This window comes from Cygnus olor, chromosome 1, assembly GCF_009769625.2.
Source record: "Cygnus olor isolate bCygOlo1 chromosome 1, bCygOlo1.pri.v2, whole genome shotgun sequence".
NCBI classification, from domain to species: Eukaryota; Metazoa; Chordata; class Aves; order Anseriformes; family Anatidae; genus Cygnus; species Cygnus olor.
In genome coordinates, this window is record NC_049169.1 from 127406247 (window position 1) to 127428978 (window position 22732).

The following is a 22732-nucleotide window of genomic DNA, read 5'->3' on the forward strand; positions in this document are numbered from 1 at the left end:
TTTTTCGTTATGCAAACACTCTCTCCCTCTCCTTACGTATGAAAAGGAGTAAGGAGTACGTGTAAATCTGTCCTGGCTTGTAATCAGTGATGTCTTCAGTATCTACAGAGCAAGGTGCTTGTCAGCTGATGGTTGGGAAAGTGCTGGATTTTTCATTGCAACACAACTCAACTCAGTCTCTAATTTCTTCACGTAGTTTAATCTGGAAGTAGTTGATACCTCATCTATCAGCTGGACTTTTAATATGTTCCCTGCCACCATGTCTGAATGGCTGAAATCTGAAACAGTGCAAATATAACATCTTTTTTTGGAAAATGCATCACCGAAACCAATGGCTCCAGCGTGCTACCTAAACCAATTAGGCGTGCTTATCCTTTCACGGACATTTTGATATCAAAAAATCCCAGCGTTTTAATCTAGATATTTAGTTCAGAACAGGTATCGAGGTGAACAAGTTCAGAAGGAGAGGTAGGAGCCACTGCCCTAAAACCTAGCTAGCAAGAAGACACTGTGCATTTTTGTGTGCTAGTTAACACACGCATGCACGTTCCATGCAGTTCAAAGAAAATTAAACAAACAACAAAAAAAGCAGACAAACACTCCTCTCCCCCAGTTTTCAACAGATCAGCCCTCCAACAACACCCAGTCATGCCGCCTCACTCTATGACAGAAGATATTTTGATTTAGTTACTCCCCTTTGCCCTGCAGTACTGTTAACTTCTTCTGAAGCCTATTTAACTATGATGAGTGAGCACAATTTACTCCATTTCAAGAACCTTCAAAACCATAACTGCAATTTCACTTACAGAAATATTACAACCTAATTTTTCAATGGCACTGAGTTCTTAAACAAAACCAAACCTGAAATGTGGGGAATTCAAGCAAGCTACTCTGAAAAGGGCAGCACACACTACCGTTGGAGATGATGATCCCACTACTAGATAAAACAGTTTGATTTTCAAATTCCAAGTCAAGTCTGAAATTTATCTTTTTTTTTTGTACACTGAGAACATCTGACATGACACCAAAATCAAAAAAGGAACTATTATTAACAAATTAATAAAGTTACATTTTAGTGAAAAAGATATCAAAAAAAAAAAAAAAAGGTTGGGTAGAATTCTTCATTTTACTACCCAGACCTTGTTACACAGAAAAGTGAAATGTAAGAATGAAGCACACTGGAAAGAACCAGTAACATAAAGAGACAAAGGTTTATTTTTGACACTATTTTGCACATGAATTTTAGTAACATACTACTACTAAAAAGCCTGTCTTCTGGTGGCCTGGATGAGAATTACAAGAGCACATTTTTACTAGCCATAATTTTAGATAAAGTACCTGCAGTTTTAAAATTTTGTAAAACAGATATGCAAATGTAATTTTAAGTATTTTACTGTTTCCAGAACTGTCATCCAAGATTGAGATGAGATGATGTTTAGGTTTTCCCAGTTCTTACAGGGACTTTCATTGTAAAACTTTGTGAAATGCTAATATGCCACTGCCCTCTGATAAAATATAGTTATTTTTCTCTCCCAAAACCTAGATGTAAATGCAGAAATACAGAAAAGATAGCAAAGGCATACACAATACAATAAAAGACGCAACCTCTTCCCCCAACAAAAAATAAAACATTGAGAATGGCTAAGGCACATCATCCTTATTCCAGTCACAGGGTACGGCAAGAAGTTGGAAGCTGTCATCAAGACACTGCCATGAAAAAGTTCTTAAAGAATTCTCCTTTATAGCAGTTTGATCTCCTCCTAATGGGTATCTGAAATTATTCAAGCTCTGAGGACACACAATAATGCAACTGCTACTTTTTGAACGGTATCAACATATACTGCAAAAGGATTTGCCACAACATCTGCTTAAAACTTGCATTTAAACGGGATGTTGAAGTATCTTAATGCAAACAAAGACACAGAAAGTGTATCTGACTGTCATATAGTGAAAACAGAAAAAGAACAAATAGATACATGCAGGTATGATCACAAATAATATAAATATACTGTACTAGTCTAGCATTTTAAAATAGTACCATTCAAAAACTGATAAACGTATTTTCTTTTAGAAATAACTGCATACTTACAGTTTGAGATTTCTTCTTTTTCTTTTTTATTGCCCTGAAAAACCCTTGCTTTTCTTTCTCCTTGAGCTGTTCAGAGTGACTGTTAAGATTTTCAGGACTTTTCCTAAACATGAGATAAGGTATTGTAAGATAGATTTTATTTTGATATGATGCAAATTCTGTGAAATAATGAGACCTTATGCCAAAGAATGAAAATTATTGATTGAAGCAAAAAGATTCTTAATGTTTAAACATTCATTGGTTCAATGGTTACTATACAAATAACAGATAGTCTTATTAAATGGGATAGGAGAAACAAAGTGTTAGGGTAAAATGATTAGTCAAACCAGTGAGTAGTTACTTAGGGAAAAGGTAAGCATGCATGTTTTTTTTAAGCCAGAATTTAATACTCAAACCAAAATATTCACACACAAGTTTTTTTAGAAGAATGAAAATTGTATCTGAGAGAACATACAACTGGTGAGGAGGTACAAAAGCACTGGTCCAGTTTATCCATTGCTTGCCGGAGAGCCGGGAGTTGCAAAGTTCGCCAGACAGAACCAATTTCAATTGACACTCCTGACCTTTGCTGACATGGTTCCAAATTTATCATCAGGGAGGCTGGGGATCCATTTCAACTTAAAAACTTCAGTTAGTTTGTTATGCATGCGCGAGACAGTGCTGGCAAAAGAAGATGACCCGAAAGTGGAACAGCTGACTTCCCTGAAGACTGAATTTTATTTGTTTCCCCCTCATATCTTGTTTACAGCAGAATTAACTACAGCTGATAACCAACACGTTACTTTAAGTGTACACAGTAAACTAAGGATGTAAAGTACTGATAAAGAGCAAAAAGATGGCTTATGTAGGACATTGGTGAGACATAGCTGTATGCAGTTCTAGTGCCCTTTAAGCTATTTTGAAAATTGGAAATGCTGAAGGGAAGTTTCACGGAGATAAAAAGAATGGCCTACACTAAAAGACTCAGAGATTTCAACCTCTCTACAATGTTAAAAACACAGCCAAGGCAACCCCAACATTTAGAGTTTCCCTGATTGTGGCACACAGGTACTTATCCAGGAAGAAATTACAGAAATTACAGACCTTTAAAGCAGAGGGCAAAGACATAACAAGAACAAGTAGGTAGATGATTAGGCCAGAGAAGTCTTATTAGAAATAGGGCACTGATTTTAACAATGAGAATCATTAACCACCAGAAGAAACTCCTTAGTGAAGGAGTGGATTTGCCATCTTTGACATTTCAAATCAGGACTGCATACGCTTCTGCCAGATACACTGCTGGGCTTCAACCCCAGAGAATGGATGACAATTACTGGCAACTAACATATGTGAAGTCATACTGGATCATTTAATTGCCCTTTTTTTAGCCTTAATTTGTATGAAAATAAAAATGAAATTATTCTATTGTCTTGCTGGAAAACCTGAGGGACAGCCACAGTTCCAAGGGCTCTGGATGACAAAGAGAAGCTGTTTTTCTTGGAGCAACTGTAATGTAGCAACACTTCACTGCCTGCTATAGTTATCTTTGGGTTCTAAATCTGGCTTAAAATGCTATGCTGTAAACTGGTGATTCAGCTGCTACTACATGCCAAGCTGACATTTTTTTCCAAGCAAATGTGAAACACATTATTGAGGTGTGAATGACGACAGTTGTCCCCCTTATTAATGAGTATCTTCACTCTGAAATGGGGTTTGGTCAGTTCCTCCATTTCTGCCCAAAACCATCTCAAACTCTGAATGCTACCTGGTTCTAACTAAATGCATGTAGTATTTAAACACTGTAACAAGGTATAATAATTGAGTGAGAGAAATGTGCAGAGAACGAAAAATTTATAGGCAGAGAAGATGGTAGGAATTTTCCTAAGTTAGATTTTTTTCAACTTAAATCTAGATCCAGAAAACACACTCAGATGTTCAATGATATAGACAATATGAAAATTTGAAATCTGAAAGTAGATACAGGAAAAATCTCTAGTTTAGTATAAATATTAAATTCCTACCACATATTTTAAACATACGGGACTGCTAAAGATTCCTGCTCATGGCATGTCCTTGGATTTAGTACCATTGCATAACAGCAGTAAGTCTTGTATTATTCACTTAAAGCATCACAGGAGAGCCCAAAAGTAAACATTACTGACAGCTTTACATATTCTGTCAACTCACAAGAGCGACTTCACACAGACAAAACAACTCCTGAATTATTTACTGAATTATTTTTAGGAGTTTCATCTTCCATAATTTGTTAGAAAGCTTGGAGAAAAGCATGCACAACAAGTATCCCGCTTGCACTCTCAAAGTCATGTGAAAGGGGCTGAGAATCTCCCAAACCTCTCCCCAGAGGAGCCACTGCACATTCTCATCTGCAAACATACCCCCAAAACATGGCCTCAGTGCGAATTACCAACCCAGACACTATGCTGCCTATTGAAGAACTAGACTCAGATCAGATCATAAAGTGCCAGCATGGTTTGTCTGCACCGTCCTTTAAAATTTGTCAACGTCTCGCTCTGGCTTTTCTGCTCCAACACTGATTCCTCAATGGAGATGCTGTATTTTTAAAACGCGAACTTACTCTTTAGAATAAAACTTGGGACAATTTTTGCACACTTTTAGACAGATTCACTCAAGTGTAATTCTTTTCTTCATCCCAGTGAACCTGGACAAGAAAACTGCTCCCCACAGCAGGTGAGTGGACAGGCCAGAAGTGAAATTCTGTTCTATATTTTCCTCTTTATAGCTCTAATGACCAGAAGAAGAAAAAAAAGTAAGGGGCTGAGAACTCTGCTCAATTCCAATTGCTGCCTACCCAAAAGCCAGTGGTTTTACATGGACGGGTTTATGTCATTAACTCCTATGACTCACATTGCAGTACAGTTGTCTGAAAAAGCACTGACCTTGAAAAGCAACTGCTTCAAAACACATGCTCATTATGTGAAGAGAGTGAACATATATAGCATTATAGCAGGAAGTTTCAACACCAGGATTTTGTGCTGAGTAAAAATAGAGCAGAACATTTTGATCGCCGAGATGAAACACCGGGATATTTTAGGCATCCTGAAAGATGGTTTTCAGACAATGGACAGTACAGGAATAAATGAGGATTATCAGAAAAAATCTGTATGGTATAGTCACACGGCAATTCTTACAATTTAACGGCCAAGTCCTGGTATTTTGCATAAAGCTTCAGCTTTTGAAAGCAAGCAGTTACACCAGAGCCTGTGTGTCTTTCACCAGGAAGTAAGACTAGCCCTAGAGAAGAGCCCCCACTGACAGAACTCACCATCAATCAGAAACTAAAGGCAGAATTTCCTCTTCTCCATTACTTTTATCCTTTTTTTGTGCCTTTTGCATGCTTAGGACACATGATATAGATCATATTGGTTATTCTGGTCAGAGACATTTGGAAAAAGACACAGAAACTAAAGAAATGCTTTGACTATCACTAGCATTTATTGCCCCCGGGGAGGAAAGGTATCCAACCACATGCAGATACTTCAATGTGTAGCTGCATGTATGTATGGAGGCAAGCAAACTGCTGTGCTTCAGCATTTACTTTAAAAAAAAAGGTAGTAGGAAGTATGCTGCATTCATGCTGCCACAGATGCATTCATACTGCACATGGCTCCTTTTTTGGAAATTTCTTGTGGTCTTCAGTTACTACTCTTCAGTACCCCTAATTTCAGGGGATAGCCTGGTTAGAAATCCTCTTTAGCTGCCACCATACTACTTACTCCCTTTACAGCACAGCTCACAATTACGTAAGTAAGATTTTGGCCTAAAGGAGAAGTTACTGAAATATCTGAAGTTTTCTTCAAAATATTAATGAACATTAAAAAAATCCAACCACCTTGGCAGTTATACAGTTACCATAAACAATGGCAAGAAAATGTCTGAAACCAGTGAAGCACCTCAAATACATGGTTTACCTAAGATAAAAATATCAATCCTCCAAGTTGAAGCCCTTAGTAAAAACTTCTAGGTGTAATAGCCTGGCACTGAAAGCTGAAAAATCAAGAGATCAAATCAGAACATTGCTAAGAGCTGAAAACCTTTTTTCATGTGAAAAAATAGGATTTATTAACTGGAACAAAACCCACATCTACTATCTTATATATAGAATACCACACAGAAGCCTCTATAACCACTAGATCACTTAAGGCTACAGCTTTACTGAAAAAAACGTATACATACTTGTATGTGTGTGTGCATATATACGTATATATACACACAAACATTTTACACCTCCCCTCCCCAGTATAATTCAACATTAGTAAACAACAAATATTTGGAACTAGTTGGCTTCATGAACTTGTACTTTCCTAGGCTTATTTCTTGGACCGAATATTGATGACTACAAATTTCGTAAGGATTCCTTGCAAATAACATTATATTTCACTACCAAATTTTAGTACAAAAAAAACTACTGATGACTGGGGAAGGGCCAGGGAAGAGGCACTCACTGTTTACTAGAAGAGAGCCTACATGCATTGGCAGGGAGGCTCAGATGCAGCCATACAGATGAAAAAAGCAAACATAGGAGATGATAATGCATATGCAAGAGTCTTGGGTAGGAAAGGTCAAAGGGAGAGCAATACCATTAGGAAGGTGAACATCTTCAGGCTATGTGGAGCAGACTCCTAAAGCCTCAACCAGTGCAACACACAGCTGATTTTTTAAGCTTGCAAACTACAAATTTGGAATATTGGTAGTTTTAGAAAAAAATCTAAAAATCTGTAAATGAACTGGAGCGTATTTGCAATGCAGGAATAGTTGGGCTGCAGACAACTGAACAAGCTTTCAACTACCTTGTTCAGGTATTGGCAACCTTCTTGTTCCACGGACTACAGTGTGACTGCATTGTCACACTGACATTGAAACAACAAAATTAAAGCCAGTCGGGTCATGTTCATAGCATACCGTATCGTTTTAGAGTCCTAAAAACTAACAGCAGATAGATAAAACAGTAAGCCTCTGACACTCCTAAGAGTAGGGTGGTTTGTGTTGTGTTGTTTTTTTTTTGTTGTTGTTCTTGAGTCACAGAGTGTGTGTTTATATATTTATATATAAAATAATATTGTATGTATCTCCCCTTATTTTTTTCAGGAAAGTATAACATATGGTAGCTGTCATAGAATGAATACATTTTAATGGACTTAAATGGTCCAAGCTTTCCAAAATTCCCCACATATCTTGTAAGCAACCAACGCAAGAAGCACTTCCAATGTGATGGAAGATGAAGTTCTGCATGTTGGAGTTTATTCCAAGGAGATACTTAGAACTGTAATAATGCAATCCTAAGGGTAACTTAGGTCAGCATTTTGGTACATTGGCAGAACAAGGTTTAAGTATCTTGCATATTACCTACTAATTTTGCCCAGGTTTAGACAAAAGTTGCAAGAGAATAAAATTCTTGTATCTAAAGATGGAAATTTGAGCAAGTTCAAGGTCACTCACAGGAAATTAAACTCAAAGATTTTCTAGAAGGATGAAAATTTGCCTTTTTCAAATCATCTGAAGTTCAGAAATGATCTAGTAATTTAATAGTAAAACCTGATAACAAAAGTTGAGTTTATAACATCTTTATTTTAAAGAGGCAGGACAGTGAGGACAGAGTGAAGAAATGCACACAAAGACAAGGGAACATTTGTGACAATTCAGTCTAGCAAACATTCACAAAATCTTTGACAGAAGAAAGGCAACACAGAGCAATAGTATGAGAGGAGCCATATTTTACAGTAGTGGCAAGTCCAGGTGGAATACATGTCACTCATAATTTGAGATGAATTGTCATGTACCAGTTATGTATGTCCATCAGACATCAAATATTTATTTCATCATAAAATTGATGATGTAAGCAGAATCACATTCCATTAGAGCTTTCAACATTTTCATAAGCATTTACACAACTTCTATACAGAAAAATAAGTAGAGGAACAGACTCTGCATCACTCAGGAATCTGCATTTATGGCACAGAACAATTTTGCAACAACATTAGACCATTGCCAGGACAACTTGCACAGAGTAACATGTAGAGCTGGGCAGGAAACATTTCAGGAAAATAGGGACTTGGAAAAGCAAAGAGAAAGAGGAATGCATGCCAAAATAGCAGGTAATTTGATGTGGAGGGCACTGCCATTCTTTCAATTTTACAAGACAAAATGCTTATTCCTCTGTGGGTTTTTCTCTCAAAGGAGCTGCTCCACTTTATGGAAATATTTGAATATAGTAAGTGGAGCAAAGACTTAAATCTAACTGTCTCAAAGTTAATCTAGAGCCTTATTCAGTAGGCTGTACTCAGCATCTCTTGTGGTCCTTTCATTATTTCAACAAGATAAAACAGCTTCGAGAGAATATATTGAGGGTAAAAACAGAGAATGTGCTCCAAAATAACCTCTAACCTCTGGTTCAAGTCTTTCACTTATTAGATCTAAGATCTCTGTTCAAGTCTCTGGTTTAAATAACGAAGAACAAAGGCTGTGCACTTGAGTTCCTTGTATGAAAAAATATAATGCTGCCCCCCAAATATTTGTTATTTTGAGTATCTCTCTGGTTTTGACTGTGAATTCCATCCTGGAGCTGAAGAATCTTTCCAATAAAAGGTGAGTAGATATTAGTCTGTTCCTTTGAAAAGTTTTGGTTTTAGTAATTTAGCATTGTAAGGAAAAAAAATACTTTGCCAAAAAATTCCCAACCAGCTCTAACAACATATACTATTATTTCTGTTCAGAGTTAAAATAACATTACATATTCCTTTGTATTAACCACATTATAAAAGGTAATATATTGCCAAATGATATATAAAGCAAAACAAGATTCCAGTTAGCTTACGTTATATGCCAGATAAAAAGATTCAGATACGAAGGACAACAAAAGATGTAAGAAGGTTCAACAGTGGAAACAAAGACCTTCTTTAGCCACAAATTACAACATAAGTACCACCTTTTTACATAAGTGACGAGATTCCCAAAACTAGCATCCACTAAACTGATGTAGGCGGAGCTACTGAAGGACAGGAAGCAGACTCTAGTGTATCAGAGCAGGAGACAAGTGTTCTGGAGTAAACATCTTCTGTTGCTGACTTGGGTATATAACCTGAACAAAAGCTGAAATAACCAGTTGTTTGTGTCCCTCCCCCTTTCCATTTCTTTTTTAAGCAGGTAATTCATAGGTTGTTCATATGAAATTACATTATGTCAACAAACCACTGAAATAGTTCTTTAAATAGCATAGTTTTATCACTTTCAGAGAGCAGTGTTTCAGATAGTGGTACGAAGTACAGTTGAATCATGAGAATGCATACAAGTCCATTCCTCCCAACAATCCTTTGAAACTCCATTTGCTTATTTTTATTCACTGTGCTTTATTGTGATCAAAGTAGAACATTAAGAGTATTTTAGAGCTGTACAGCTCTCACAGCAACAAAATTAAGGTATTTACTTTAAGTCCTGCAAAGCTACACATATGTTGTCATTCTACTAGCGTAATTATAGTTAATTATTCTATGTTCTATATGGAGTCATGCGATGTTTTTTAAAACCCTTTAAAATCAATATACACCACTAAGATGTTGCTTCGTCCGTTTTCCCATAGAACGTACTCAATTCCTTCTGTGGTGCGTAAGCAAACAGAGCAGCAGTCCCCATTGTAGGGTGAATATTATATTTTTCATTAATACAGTCATATTTTATATATGGAAACATGCATTTTGATAACTTTTTACATTTTTCTGACAATTCATGCTTCTGGAATCCACAAATGAAGCTATGGGCTTGCTATATGCACACAAGCACTTTCTATCATCTTTAACCAAAGACTGACAGTAAAAAAAAGAATCAGGGAAGACCGGACAAAAGTGTACAATTTTTAATGCAATCAATGTGATGGTGTGATGAAGTACTTCTTGTTGCTCAAAAGGGGACTGCAAACATGCAATGCTATGTCAATATAGTCAGAGGAAGCAATTAAGCATGTACAGATAATCGCAAATTTTGCAAAAAATTTTTTTCTTCTTCTCTTAAATCCCCCCCTTTTTTTCCTGCCATTCTCTACGTATCTGTATAAATAACAACTCACCAGGTATCAAAGGTGGTTTGTCTCTTTGAGTGGTTTGCCACCGTGCTGCTGTCTGCTGGTAATACAGAGGCTCTGTTTGACACATTGTTTTCTATGTATGTACTCTCTGGACGTGGAGATGGAACTGAACAGAGAAATAGCAAACACTGTATACTGAGCTCTGCCAAAAATCACATCTTTTGAGTTGTCTGCTTCCTCTATACCTCTTTTATAGAAACCAAAGAATGAAGAGACAGTTGTATGACCAAAAAAAAAAAAAAAAAAAGTAGTTTGTGCTTTTGTACAGCTTGGTAAGCCCTTGCTTTCTAATACTTGCAAGATAATATTGTAAAATGATGGCATCATCAGAACTGGGGTAAGATGCTGTTGGATATTGAGAAAGTGGATATTGAGAACACCTCTATCTATAAGGGCCCACAAGTGCGACTGATAGTTAAAAATAGGAAACAGCATATAAGGTTGGAATATTGTTATTACAGACATGAAATAATACAGTTTACAATTCATCTTCACTCCGGACTTAAAAAAAAAAAAAAAATAAGGTTAATACCCACCCTGAAAAAAATTACTTTGTGTTTTAATGTAACTAAGAGTAAGGGATTACTCATTAAAAATAAAAGGATCAAAATCAGATACAATATGTTTTCAAAAGAATCATACTCTATTTTCAAAAATAGGTTCTACATACCTAAATACAAAATGTTATCAGAAGTATGAATATCGCCAGAAATATATGCACTGGATTAAAAATTCATCAGACACTTGCTGCAGCATTATTTCAGGATCACACTAGACTATCAATCAAAATTGAATTGGAAAAGTTTTTTTCAAGCTATAGTACAAAAGCACATGCCAATAACGTCTGTGTGAAGTCAATACTTAAAAACTGAATATATATGAATTTGCTTTTTCATGGTAACTTTTTCTTTCAATAGCTTTTACATACACTATTATTAATGTATTACTTGAATATAATTATTTCATTGTAAAAGTGGTATTAAGTCTTTGAACTAAAATGAAGTTGTTTCACAGATGTAGTTAAAGAGGAAGAAACCTCTACTTTATAATAAAGTACTGAATACAACCCCAGACCTATAGTTTCATTAGCACACGAGTTAACGGAAGGTCATTCTTCCTTGGTGCCTCTCTTTCACAGTGCCCAGTTTTAAGAGTGTTTTAAAGATTAATAAAAGCAATTCAGGATTAAGGATTCTTCAAGGATTCTCTGTTACACTGTAAAACTTTAAACTCAACAGCATTGCTCCAACAATTAAAACTTTAGTGCAACGTTAAAGCTTGTATATTGCAATGGGACACCTGCAAGGGATGACAGATTTGAACATGTCTAAATCAGGTCATCAGCCAACTGATCGACCTGAAGAGGATCAGAGGGCGATTGGTGACTCTACTTAAGGTTATTAGGTGACTCATAATCAAATTTTAGCTGATTGTGACTTCTTAAGGTTCAGGGGAACCCCACAAGCTTCCTAGCACTTGTGGAACAGTAATTAGCTTATCATCCTTGTCCTTTTCAAAAGGATTACCCAGGTTTAGCCATGAGACATCTGCTCACAAATCACCATGTTTTCTGTACCATACTAAAACAGTATCTATTTGTGTATACATATATAAGCATATGCACACACATACATATATATATGTATATATATACACACACACACACACACATATATATATACACACACGCGCGCACATTCCTGGGATTATATAAATGTCCTTTTACTTGTAAGGAACTACACTGATGATTGTTTTTCATTCAATATAAGTTATCATTTGCAAATATGCAAAAATACTTTTTGCAAAAGTAGAATACAAATATAGTTACTACATACAACTTAGCAGGTCAACCTAGTATCTGAAAATGTGGTAAACACTCTTTTTCCAATTTTTTTAGTTGTTCACATTAGTTCCCTGTACGCTTTTTCACTACCTCATTTATATTCCATGTTAAAATTCTTGTTTAAATTTTAAAGATGCACCATAAAATTACCTCTGTAAAAGCTGCCAACTCTTCTTGGAACAGGGTCATTATACAGAATTCTATTTTCTTTAGTAGATGCTCCATCTTCTGTGTGTGGATCATGATATGCTCCACCCTAAACAAAAGAACAGTCAACTATTTAAAACGAAAGACTATAAAGTGATCTGTAGTGGTTTTAACCAACATAGTAAGCAATAAACTCTCAACTTCACTACACACAATTTCCCTTTCATGTCATTAATAACTGCCAGCCTCAAATCACAGACCCCGTAATCAGTAATTATTTGTTTTAGCTGTTTGTTCAATTTTTCCAAAATGACAAAAATGGCATTAACAAATTTTGCCTCTTAATTGTAATTTTAAATACTTCAGCATGATGCGGACCTCAGATTTTCGCCGTGAATGAAATGCAGCTGTAACATCTCTGGAGGAATCTTTTACTGGAGGTCTTGTTAAATTTGTTTCTGATGGAATCTGGTCACTCTGCTAATGGCAAATTTTAAAAAGTAAACAGGACATGCATATAATTTGTGATTATTGCAACACCAAAGCACTCTCTCTTATCAGCTGATATACAGTAGTACCTAGAGGTACCAACAGTTACAAAGTCTACTGTACACAAAATAAGGGGTAGTCCCGGAACTAAGAGATTTATAAACTAAATAGGTAAGTCAGACCTAGCAAAAAGAGTTTAATCATCTCTAATTTAGACTGTTTTCCTGAAGAAAATGCTTCCTGGAAGGTACTTTAATAAAAATTTAAGTACACCCTCAGAAATATTCATATGCATGGAATTTGCAACCAAATATAACTTAACATGACTCTTAAATAAACCAAATGCTGCAATTCTTTCTGCAGCAGCGACCAGATAAAATTCAACGTTCTAAGACCCCACAGGAAACTGTACTGAGACCCCTGTATGAATTTAAATCTAGAATGAGAAGGATGAGACTTTAAAAAGACAACAAACCAGGATTAAAAATTGGAATTTCAATTCAGTATGAGTGATTTGCAAAATCAATTTTGCCTTTCATTAATGAAGATCTGGTCTCACTGCCAAAGACAAAAAAACGCTTGAAACTTTGTCAAGATGAGAAATCCAACTAAAGCAATGCTTTAAAATCACAGATTGGTTCTTTAAAATTTGCAAGAGGTTGATACGTTTGATTAAGTTACTGCTTGTGTAAGATATGTCTTGTTTTGCAGCAGTTAAGTTATAAATATGAGACAGTAATAGCAACTTGTACTTGATTTCTTTTCCTTACCTCCTTTTGTGTACATTTAACTTAAAAATAAAAGAAACCTTAAATTAACAGTGTTGTAACTAAGACTTGAAAAGCACCCAACCTAACACTGAAGGCAAGTCGGGTTTTTTTTGTTTGTTTGTTTGTTTTTTGTTTCTTTTCCTTTTTTAAAGGAAGATTTAAAACCGAGCAAACAAAGGATGTTTTTCTTTAAAATGACCTAGTGGTGGCTAAGAGAAACTAGGAACAGTGAAGTGAAGAATGTCACAAAATGTGAGCACAGAGAGAGAGAACAGTAGTAGAGAGAACCAGAAGAACTGAATGGAAAAATTTAATAGGAAAATAATAAAGGTTCTTTGAGAGCATTTATATTATTCCTGAATTTTAAAGTTCATTAAGGCTGAAGAAAGTGAAATTTTCTCATTTGTAATACAGAATGTGACAAAAAAAAAAAAAGACTCAAAGAATGACTTTTGTGTAAATTCCTTCATAAGGCATATGAATATTGTTAATTTAATATTCAAACTAGTGAAAATGAAAAAATATAGGTGTGAATTTATAGACTTGCCATACATTTCAGAAGAATATTTTTCCTTTCAGACTTCTGCTGGTTGAAATACCAATTTAAAACAATGAATTAAAGGCTTCAGATTACAAACACTGACCATAAAAGATAAAGGTGAATTCTTTACAAATGATTAGGCATTGCAAAGTAAACCAAAATGAACAAAACCATAAGCATTAGGATGTACATCGATTTTTCTAATCAAAATAAAAGTTTGTCAGCCAGCTGTCAAAAGACAAAGAATGATCTGGTAATATGAAATAAAATTAAAATTATTTATCAATTTAATATCCACTACATATTTCAGAAAAAGATTCTGATACTCTGAAGAATACAAGGCAGCATGAGCTTTTATCAAAAAGTCAACTATTGGTTTTACTGCCCTCCTACAGTAACATCTTGAAGAATAAGTAACATTTAACTTATAACTGAAATAGGAGAGAGAAAAAAATGACTCCACAAAGAAAAAATAAAATCTCATTTTGAAATGGAGCTGTAATCCTTTCTAAGTAGCTATTGTTCTTTAAATTAGATTGTATTTCTCCTATTTTTATGAGATTTTTTTTCTCTGCTTATAATGAATACGCATAATTCTGAATGGAGAAGATGTGGTTAAGTACAAAAATAATGTATTATAATTATGTTATAATTATTTAATGTGCTTTTAAATAAATAAATACTAAAAGGAAAAATGTTTTATGTTTTTTTTCTTACTGAAGAGCCACCCAGTACATGAAAACTTTTTATGTGCTGTGCTACTTGCAGACTACATTAAGTCCACTACGCATATTTCTTACATTAAGTAGGCAGAGGTTTGTTTAGTCTCTTACAGTAAAGCATATTTTTAGACCTTCAATAAAATTTGTAGCTCTTTGACTTCCTTCAATTTGTTGACAAATCTGAACAAGAATTTCTCTCCTTTTAAGTCACTTTATTACACATATGTGTATTAAAAAACAAATAGTCATTCTACGTACCTCACACCATTTTGCTTCAATGTTGGGTCAATGGTAATAGCAATTTAAGGATCTAGGGACAGTCATCTTGTGTAAGACATTAAATAATTCATAAGTATTATATAAGGAAAGTAAATCAACACCAGAACTGGCCCTTCCTCTACACTAATGAAATAATATAACATGGTAAGGTAACTATTGACAGTAATCATTATATCGCTGCTAAGAAGTCAATTTACTCCAATTTACTGGTGGCTTCTCCAACATCAAATCTCTAGCCTACCCCAGTTATTTATCCTATTAATCAGGAGAAATACTGCAGGTTTTGATATCCCTCTAGTACATTATGCCATTTCATCAATAACACCATGCTATTAAGCAAGTGAAAAAGCTCACTTCAAAAATCAAGATTAGAATTCACAACAGAAAGACATAGAAGAAAAGCTAAATAAAAACAAAAATGGGAAGGTTAATTAAGCAAAAATAATACAATAAAAATGACAGAGAATGTAACAGACTATGAACTAATTAAATTTTAACTTCACAGTTTCTCTGTTCTCACATTTCAGTACCTTAAAAGAATAGTATTCACAGTCCAATTAATGTGGTCTCTCATTTTGCACTCCAAATATTTAACCTTCTTTAAAAAAAACCAACACCTAACATTCTTTGTCTTACAACACCACGAATGAATAACTAACTATGGAAACAAATAAATAGAAGAGAGAAAGCAGGACACTGTTCCCACACAAAATAAGACGAGGAAGGTAAGTCTTCCATAACAGGTGGTATTTTGAACTAACCCTATTAGTATCTTCTGTACAGTCTTCTCGTGAGGAGCCAACAGACCTTGTGAGTGACTTATGCTGCACCTGTGGAGATAACAGTTGCAGGCTGTTTGCTCTGGCTGCCATCCCTTGCCCTATGTTTAAGCCACCCTCTGAGCCCTTTGACCTCACTCTGTCCCGGCTCACATACATCGAGTGTCTATGAGGGCGCTGCTGCGAAGAAAAAGGACTGGTATAACCTAGACCATAGGAAAAAGATTCATGTGGAGCAGACAGTGAGTGGGAATGGCTTCCATCCATGTGATCTGGCAGTTTTAACTCCTCCATTGTTTTGGAGTGCCTGGTCGATGGTCTTCGGGTGTCCAGGGTACCCTCGCTGCGGTTATTCCTAGCAGATGGGCTGAGCAAAGTTCTGTTATCACCGTGTCGGGGAGCGGTCGGACTGGTGGGAGAATTCAAGTCCATGCAGCTGGATGGAAAATAGCGACTGCTGTTTGGTTCTGCAGCCTGAGCCCTGGCCTCAGACAGGTTGCCCACGGATTTTGAGTCTGTCAGAACCCCGTGGCTCTTTGACTTTGTCCGATATGAAGGACTCTTAGAAGACTGTGGAATAGTATCAATGTAGCTGTGGCGACTATGCTTATCACTGGGTTGCAGTGTCCCAGTTTTGCTTTGAGAAGTTTCCATAAACGAGTGCCGGTTCTGCTGAGATCTGGTGTTAGACTTCAGGTACTTTGTGCCTGGACCATCAGAACTTTTGGGGTCCACGTTAAAATCAAATTCTGTTTTGGCCTTTGTTTCCTTTGGGCTAAGAAGATGTGGCATGTTATTATTGGCTAGATCTTTGTTACCAGATCCAGACTGGTTGCTTGACTTCTTTGTATGCATTGGGCTATGTGCAGCTCCAGAAAGGTTTCCATTTAAAAAGCTTTCATTTGCTGGAAGACCCTCTTCTCTTGGGCCGCCAACCCCTAGTGTCTGTATGTCCTTGCTGTTTGATCTGTGGTGTGACTGCAAAGCAGAACTTTTGCTGGCTTGATTTCTACATTAAAATGCATAAAGAAACGTTAATATACCAGACTACATATTCATATATTAATAACTTCAACAAAATCATAATCATTTCAGAAGGGAGCTGCCATTTGAAACTGTAAAATTTATCTGCAGCAAAATGAACAACTGTGAAGTAGGCATCAGAAGCTCCACTAGAGTAACAAATTCACAAATGTTAGTACATTGTTGTTTTTTACTGATTATATCCTAACAGACAAACACAGTTTTGGTTAAAGGATTTTGCTAACAAAAAAAAAGAAAAGATATTACTCAGACGTGTACTGGATTTAATACGTGTGTAATCACTACTATAAGCAGTGCATTATGAAAATCAGCTGTATATTCACTGAAAATAGAGTCTTAAACACATCTGGCATATCAGAGTTAAAGTGGAACAATCAAGCATGTCAGCATGCCAAAAAGTCCTATACAATCAGTGCTCCAGGCTACATAATGTATGTCCAAGGTGGGTGGATGCAGCAGGGAGAACAGAGGATATTGTGCTGGTAAAGACATCCAGATGGATTGAGCCTCAGGTCTATGCAGCCAAGCAAGCCCTGTAACACCAAAACCCCAAACCCACTCTACCACTGGAACCCTGACTTTTGCAGAACTCAGGTTTTACAGCAAAAAAACAGTTCTGCTTCTGGACCTCTGGTGGCCCTGCAAACAGTGCAGCCATGACTGAGCAGTGCTGTGGCTATGCTTGTTAACATTGATGGACCTAGGCTGGCTTAGAACTGAGGGAATGTACATATTTATGTATCAATTCTACCATGATCTAACTCACATATTACTGAGAGATAACAGGGACAAACTGAGAGCTGACTGTACAGATGAGTTTGTACTTTTGTTGATCTTGTTAGTAATTACAATTGGATAATGTTAGGTATTTTTATGCTTAAGATTTTTGTGCTACCCATTTTCAGTCATCTAATTATATACTCTATTACAGTTTCTAGAAATTAAGTAAATTTAATGCCAGGCTAATTATTTATTTATTTTTAGTTAGAAGTATATAGAGATTTAAAACTTAGAGGTATAAGGAACCTAGTAATTTTAAATTAAGCAGGTAGGTAAGCCTTTTTATTACATGAAGTTGCCCATGGACCTACCTTTTCTTTTTTGATGCCACAGCTCTAATGGTACAACTTCTATCCTAAATATGTATAAGAGCAGCTAAAGTTTTTTGGTATTCATTTCAGAAAAAGTACAGGTTGTAAACATCATTGTCCCAAATCTTAAAATGAGGAATATAAACAAACATATTTCTTTTTTGGTGAATTTTGAACTTCAAAGATCAAAACCGTGGAGAGATTTCCACAGGTACAGTAATGGCAGCATTCCAAATAGAAAAGCATTCCTTTGGGATTTCAGGACCACCTCCAAACCACAGAATCCGAAAAGGTTTTAATGTGTTTTGTTGTTGTTGTTTTCCAAGAAGCATTAAGCCTGATGCAAAAAGTTAACCAAAATATTCAGCTTGAATAGCTGTAGTACAATAAAACTCCGTCTACCTTCTTTATTCAGTGAAGCAACATGGAGCAGTATATACATCACAATGTGCCTAAACTGTCAAACAACTAGCCTCTCGAAGATGATATTCCATATAAGCATGATAGCAACTTATTCATTGGCATAGAAAATACCAGTGATGAGGGTCACATGACTACATTTACCTGTTAGATAACGTGTTGCTGTCTACGTGGTAAGGTTTTCTCTTAGCTGACCGTGAAGGTGAGCTTCCACAGCGATCCAAGAGTCTTTGTGTTTGAAACGAAGGATGGTTCAAACATTGTTCTGTCAAGTATCTGTCTGCTGGATCTAACTTCAGTAAGTTCTTTGGAAAACAAATCCCAAAGTTTGTATTAGTATCTGTATTTGTATCAGCAAAACATAACAAAATAAAGAACAACACTGTGATAGTTTTTTTTATCTCCAGAGTATCTGTGATTAGATGCAAATGCCAGAATACGTTAATTAAATTGAAATACATATGATACAAAACGAACAGTTTCAAAAATATTATGCTCTGCTTAAGGGATGGAAGGCATTGGACTTGCTTATTATGAAGTATATATATGCTATATATATTCTATATGTGCATAATATATGTACATATGTACATAATGAATATACATAAGCATACTTATAAACTTTCACATTTGTGCTTAAAATGTTTAATACAAAAATAGGTAAACGTAAAAATATGTATGTTTTATCTATTAATGCCTACAGATGTTCAAAATACATGGATTTTAATCATACTGTTCAGGATATGCTTTACACCATTGTTGTTTAGCATAAAAAATATTCAATTTACCAGTAATATAATGCTACAATGAAACAGGCTTTACAAACAAACAGAACAAGTATACAGGAACCGTCTTATAGATATAAAAAACTCCTTTAAAGTAAGCATTTTTAAAAATATACAAATATGAGTATTTTGTTTTTTTACTTCAGTAAAGGTTCAAGCCCCCGCACATTTTTAAAGAATCATTTAAACTGCTTACAATGTACTCAGAATAACATTTGCCTTAGAATTCTGTTAGATCTGCTGTGTTTCTGAACAACGAGACTTTCTGACATGTAGAGAACATTTAGTCAACAAAATCAAAAACCAGTTGGTTGATTATTTTGATAACTTTGAAAGGTTCCTTGCAGGAATAGGGCCATATGTAACATATCTTGGAATACTTGAACATGCATGACTGTCAGCAAGGATAAAAGTTTGAACGGCTATTAAAAAGAATTGGTATTTTTTAAGGGTTATATAGGTTGACTAGAGAACAACTGTATGTGTATACATGCACAAGCATGCACAGATATGGCTAAATATGAGCCAGCAGTGTGCTCAGGTGGCCAAGAAGGCCAACAGCATCCTGGCTTGTATAAGAAGCAGTGTGGCCAGCAGGGCTAGGGAAGTGATTGTCCCCCTGTACTCAGCTCTGGTGAGGCCGCACCTCGAGTACTGTGTTCAGTTTTGGGCCCCTCGCTACAAGAAGCACAGCGAGGTGCTTGAGCAAGTCCAGAGAAGGGCGATGAAGCTGGTGAGGGGTCTGGAGAACAAGGCTTATGAGGAGCAGCTGAGGGAGCTGGGATTGTTCAGCCTGGAGAAGAGGAGGCTCAGGGGCGACCTTATCGCTCTCTACAGGTACCTTAAAGGAGGCTGTAGCGAGGTGGGGGTTGGTCTATTCTCCCACGTGCCTGGTGACAGGACGAGGGGGAAGGGGCTAAAGTTGTGCCGGGGAGGTTTAGGTTGGATATTAGGAAGAACTTCTTTACTGAAAGGGTTGTTAGGCATTGGAATGGGCTGCCCAGGGAAGTGGTTGAGTCACCATCCCTGGAGGTCTTTAAAAGGCATTTAGATGTAGAGCTTAGTGATATGGTTTAGTGGAGGACTTGTTAGTGTTAGGTCAGAGGTTGGACTCGGTGACCTTGGAGGTCTCTTCCAACCTAGGTGATTCTGTGAAATGCATATCTGTATACACATTAACATAGTACTCAGCCACTTGACCACACAATAGTTTTCCCTTCACAGGATCCCTGCCCTTTGAAATGGAAAATGCTCAAAAAACAAAGCAACTGTTCAGCGTTTCAGTGTAGTTCAGTCATACACTATGCAGCATCTGCTTTTCTCAGATGCCAAGCTTTGTACTGCATGATTAATTTTTTCTTTCCCTCCTTTATTTCTGGTGCTTATCACTGCAGTGATACAAACGGCCCACACAAACGTGATTTCTACATTCCTTGTCTGAAGAGAGGCTGTTTGCCTCTTGCAAAGGCTGGACCACAAACAAGGAGAACTGGAAGTCCATGGGCAATCATAAGGCTGTGAACCTGACTGGAATCACAGAGAAGTCACAGGGACAGGGCCAATGGCAGGGGCATGGTCACTGGTGGGTATGGCTGGCTTCAGAACCAAGGAGGTGGAGGAGAACTCCATATAAACAAGTTCCTAAACTGTACGAAGTGACAGCATGAAAAGGAAGGTGTATCCAATGTGCCTCTGGGTCAGGATTAGAGGGGAAATCCAACATTTGTGATGTTATGGTGGGGGTGTGCTACCAACCACACATCTAAGAGGATGACTCTTCCTACAACAACAAGCAGAAGTCTACTAATTACAGGTCCTCATCCTCATGGCACACTTCAACTACCCAGACATGCAGCCTGTGTAGATGGTCCAGGAGATTTCTAACTATGTTGGTGGCAATTTCCTAATTCAGCTGCTAGAGAGGCAAAACAACCAGGGGTTGGACTCCACTTTAGCTGACCTGCTGTTCAGTAATGGTAAAGTACTGGTCACAGAAGATAGTCTGAGATGTAGCAACCCTGAGATGTTTATGGTTAGGATGCAAGTAAAGGATCACAGACTTCAGCTTCTGTAGGGGATTCCTGGACAGAATAACCTGAAAAACTGCTATCAGAAGAAAGGCGTCCAGGAGAGCCACTTGATTTTCAAAGAAAACTTCCTGAGAGTGCAGGAACAAAGCATCTCATTATGTGGAAGACCACAAAATTTCACACAAGGTCAGCTTGGCTAAATGGGGAGCTGCTTGAAGAACAGAAATGCAAAATAAGCATATGTAAGTATAAGGCCAAGGACAGGATACAAAGGAGGAATACAAAAGAAGCACTGCTTTGGCACGGAGGATGACATTAGGAATGCCAAAGTCTAGCTACAGATAAATCAAGTAAGAAACATCAAGTAGAATCTCTTGATTTTACAGGATTCTAGCAGCAAATGGAAATTCAGGAGAAAAAAAAAAAAGTCTGCTGATGAATGAGGGAGACAACTGAATGACAGATGATATGAAGAAGCACAAGATAATTCAACTTCCTTTTTTGCCCAAGTCATCATATACAAAACCAGCTTCCAATTCTCAAACCTGTGCTTGCAGAACACCATGATTTGTGAAGGAGAGGGGAGGAGAGAAACAGCAAAGCAACAGCATCAAATGGATGACTCTTCATTCATCCAGTCCAGAAATGTTCTCTAAATAGAGATACATATGTCAGCTTTAGCTGACATAATTTGGAGTGTGGGTTATTCTGTAATCTAGCAATCAGACCTGAGGTCCCTGGGAATGCAGATAATGAGGAACACACCAACTGTGGACATGTGCCAGACTGCCCAATGTCTGGAGAAGAGACAGGCATACAGGAAAATATGTAGAGCATTTACAGAATGCAACCTAACCACAGGTTTCTTCAGTTCTCTTGTTGTAGCCTTTTGCTCACTCTTTAACAATGCTCCAGCTTCTGAACTAAGTAATGTGGGTTAAACACGAAATAGCACCTCTGTAAGATCCCTGACCTTTCTCACATTGTACAGAGAAACGTGGACAGGAAAGTTGAAAGGAATTACTTAAATAAAAATGGAATGGAATTCCTTGTAATTCTATGCTTCCTTAAAATTCAATACCTCATTTTGCAACTTTTATCAAAAGAACCCAAAAGACATTGGAATATAACATATAAAAATAGGATAAAATTAAAACAAAAGCAACCTCCAGCATGTGCAACAATAGTCTGAAGAATCATTTTGAATTTGTTGTTCTGTGATATATGCTACTACAGCTTGAGTTACAGCTAATATGATAACAGGAAAAAAAAAAAAAAGGTTTATGTGAACTAGAAAACAGAAGACTGATTCTACACTTAATTTTTGTCACTATGGCTCTTTCTTTCAGCTTACTGTGCCTGAAATAATGGGAGGGTTGTACTGCAGCTTACCATTGTGAAGTTTTTGCAGTACAAGAATGTGGGTATGTGCTGCGTACCCAGAAATATGGCAGAAATGTGTAGCAGAATGTTTTACAATGTTTGGCCACTTTGAGATTTTGAGGAGAACCAGCTTCCCCTGATAGCCAGCAAGAAACTGTATCCTACTTGAGCCATGGGGAGCTGAGTTGTTCCAAAACAGGACTGAAGAGCAACTTAACACACATG

The 22732-nt window shown here is 36.7% G+C and overlaps 1 protein-coding gene across 6 annotated transcripts in view; it reads right to left on the reverse strand.

The window, feature by feature from the left end:
- CDKL5 (cyclin dependent kinase like 5) overlaps window positions 1–22732 on the reverse strand; it is a 135717-nt gene that overhangs the window by 11951 nt on the left and 101034 nt on the right. For 4 of the 6 annotated variants that reach the window (XM_040532585.1, XM_040532619.1, XM_040532594.1 and 1 more), the window contains exons 11-16: window positions 18454–18614; window positions 15737–16763; window positions 12553–12654; window positions 12178–12283; window positions 10167–10290; window positions 2090–2192 (exon numbers count right to left, since the gene is read on the reverse strand). In XM_040532585.1, coding sequence (XP_040388519.1) covers window positions 2090–2192; window positions 10167–10290; window positions 12178–12283; window positions 12553–12654; window positions 15737–16763; window positions 18454–18614 — 1623 coding nt within the window. The remainder of the gene's footprint in view (window positions 1–2089; window positions 2193–10166; window positions 10291–12177; window positions 12284–12552; window positions 12655–15736; window positions 16764–18453; window positions 18615–22732) is intronic. The other 2 variants (XM_040532605.1, XM_040532613.1) reach the window with 2 other exon arrangements.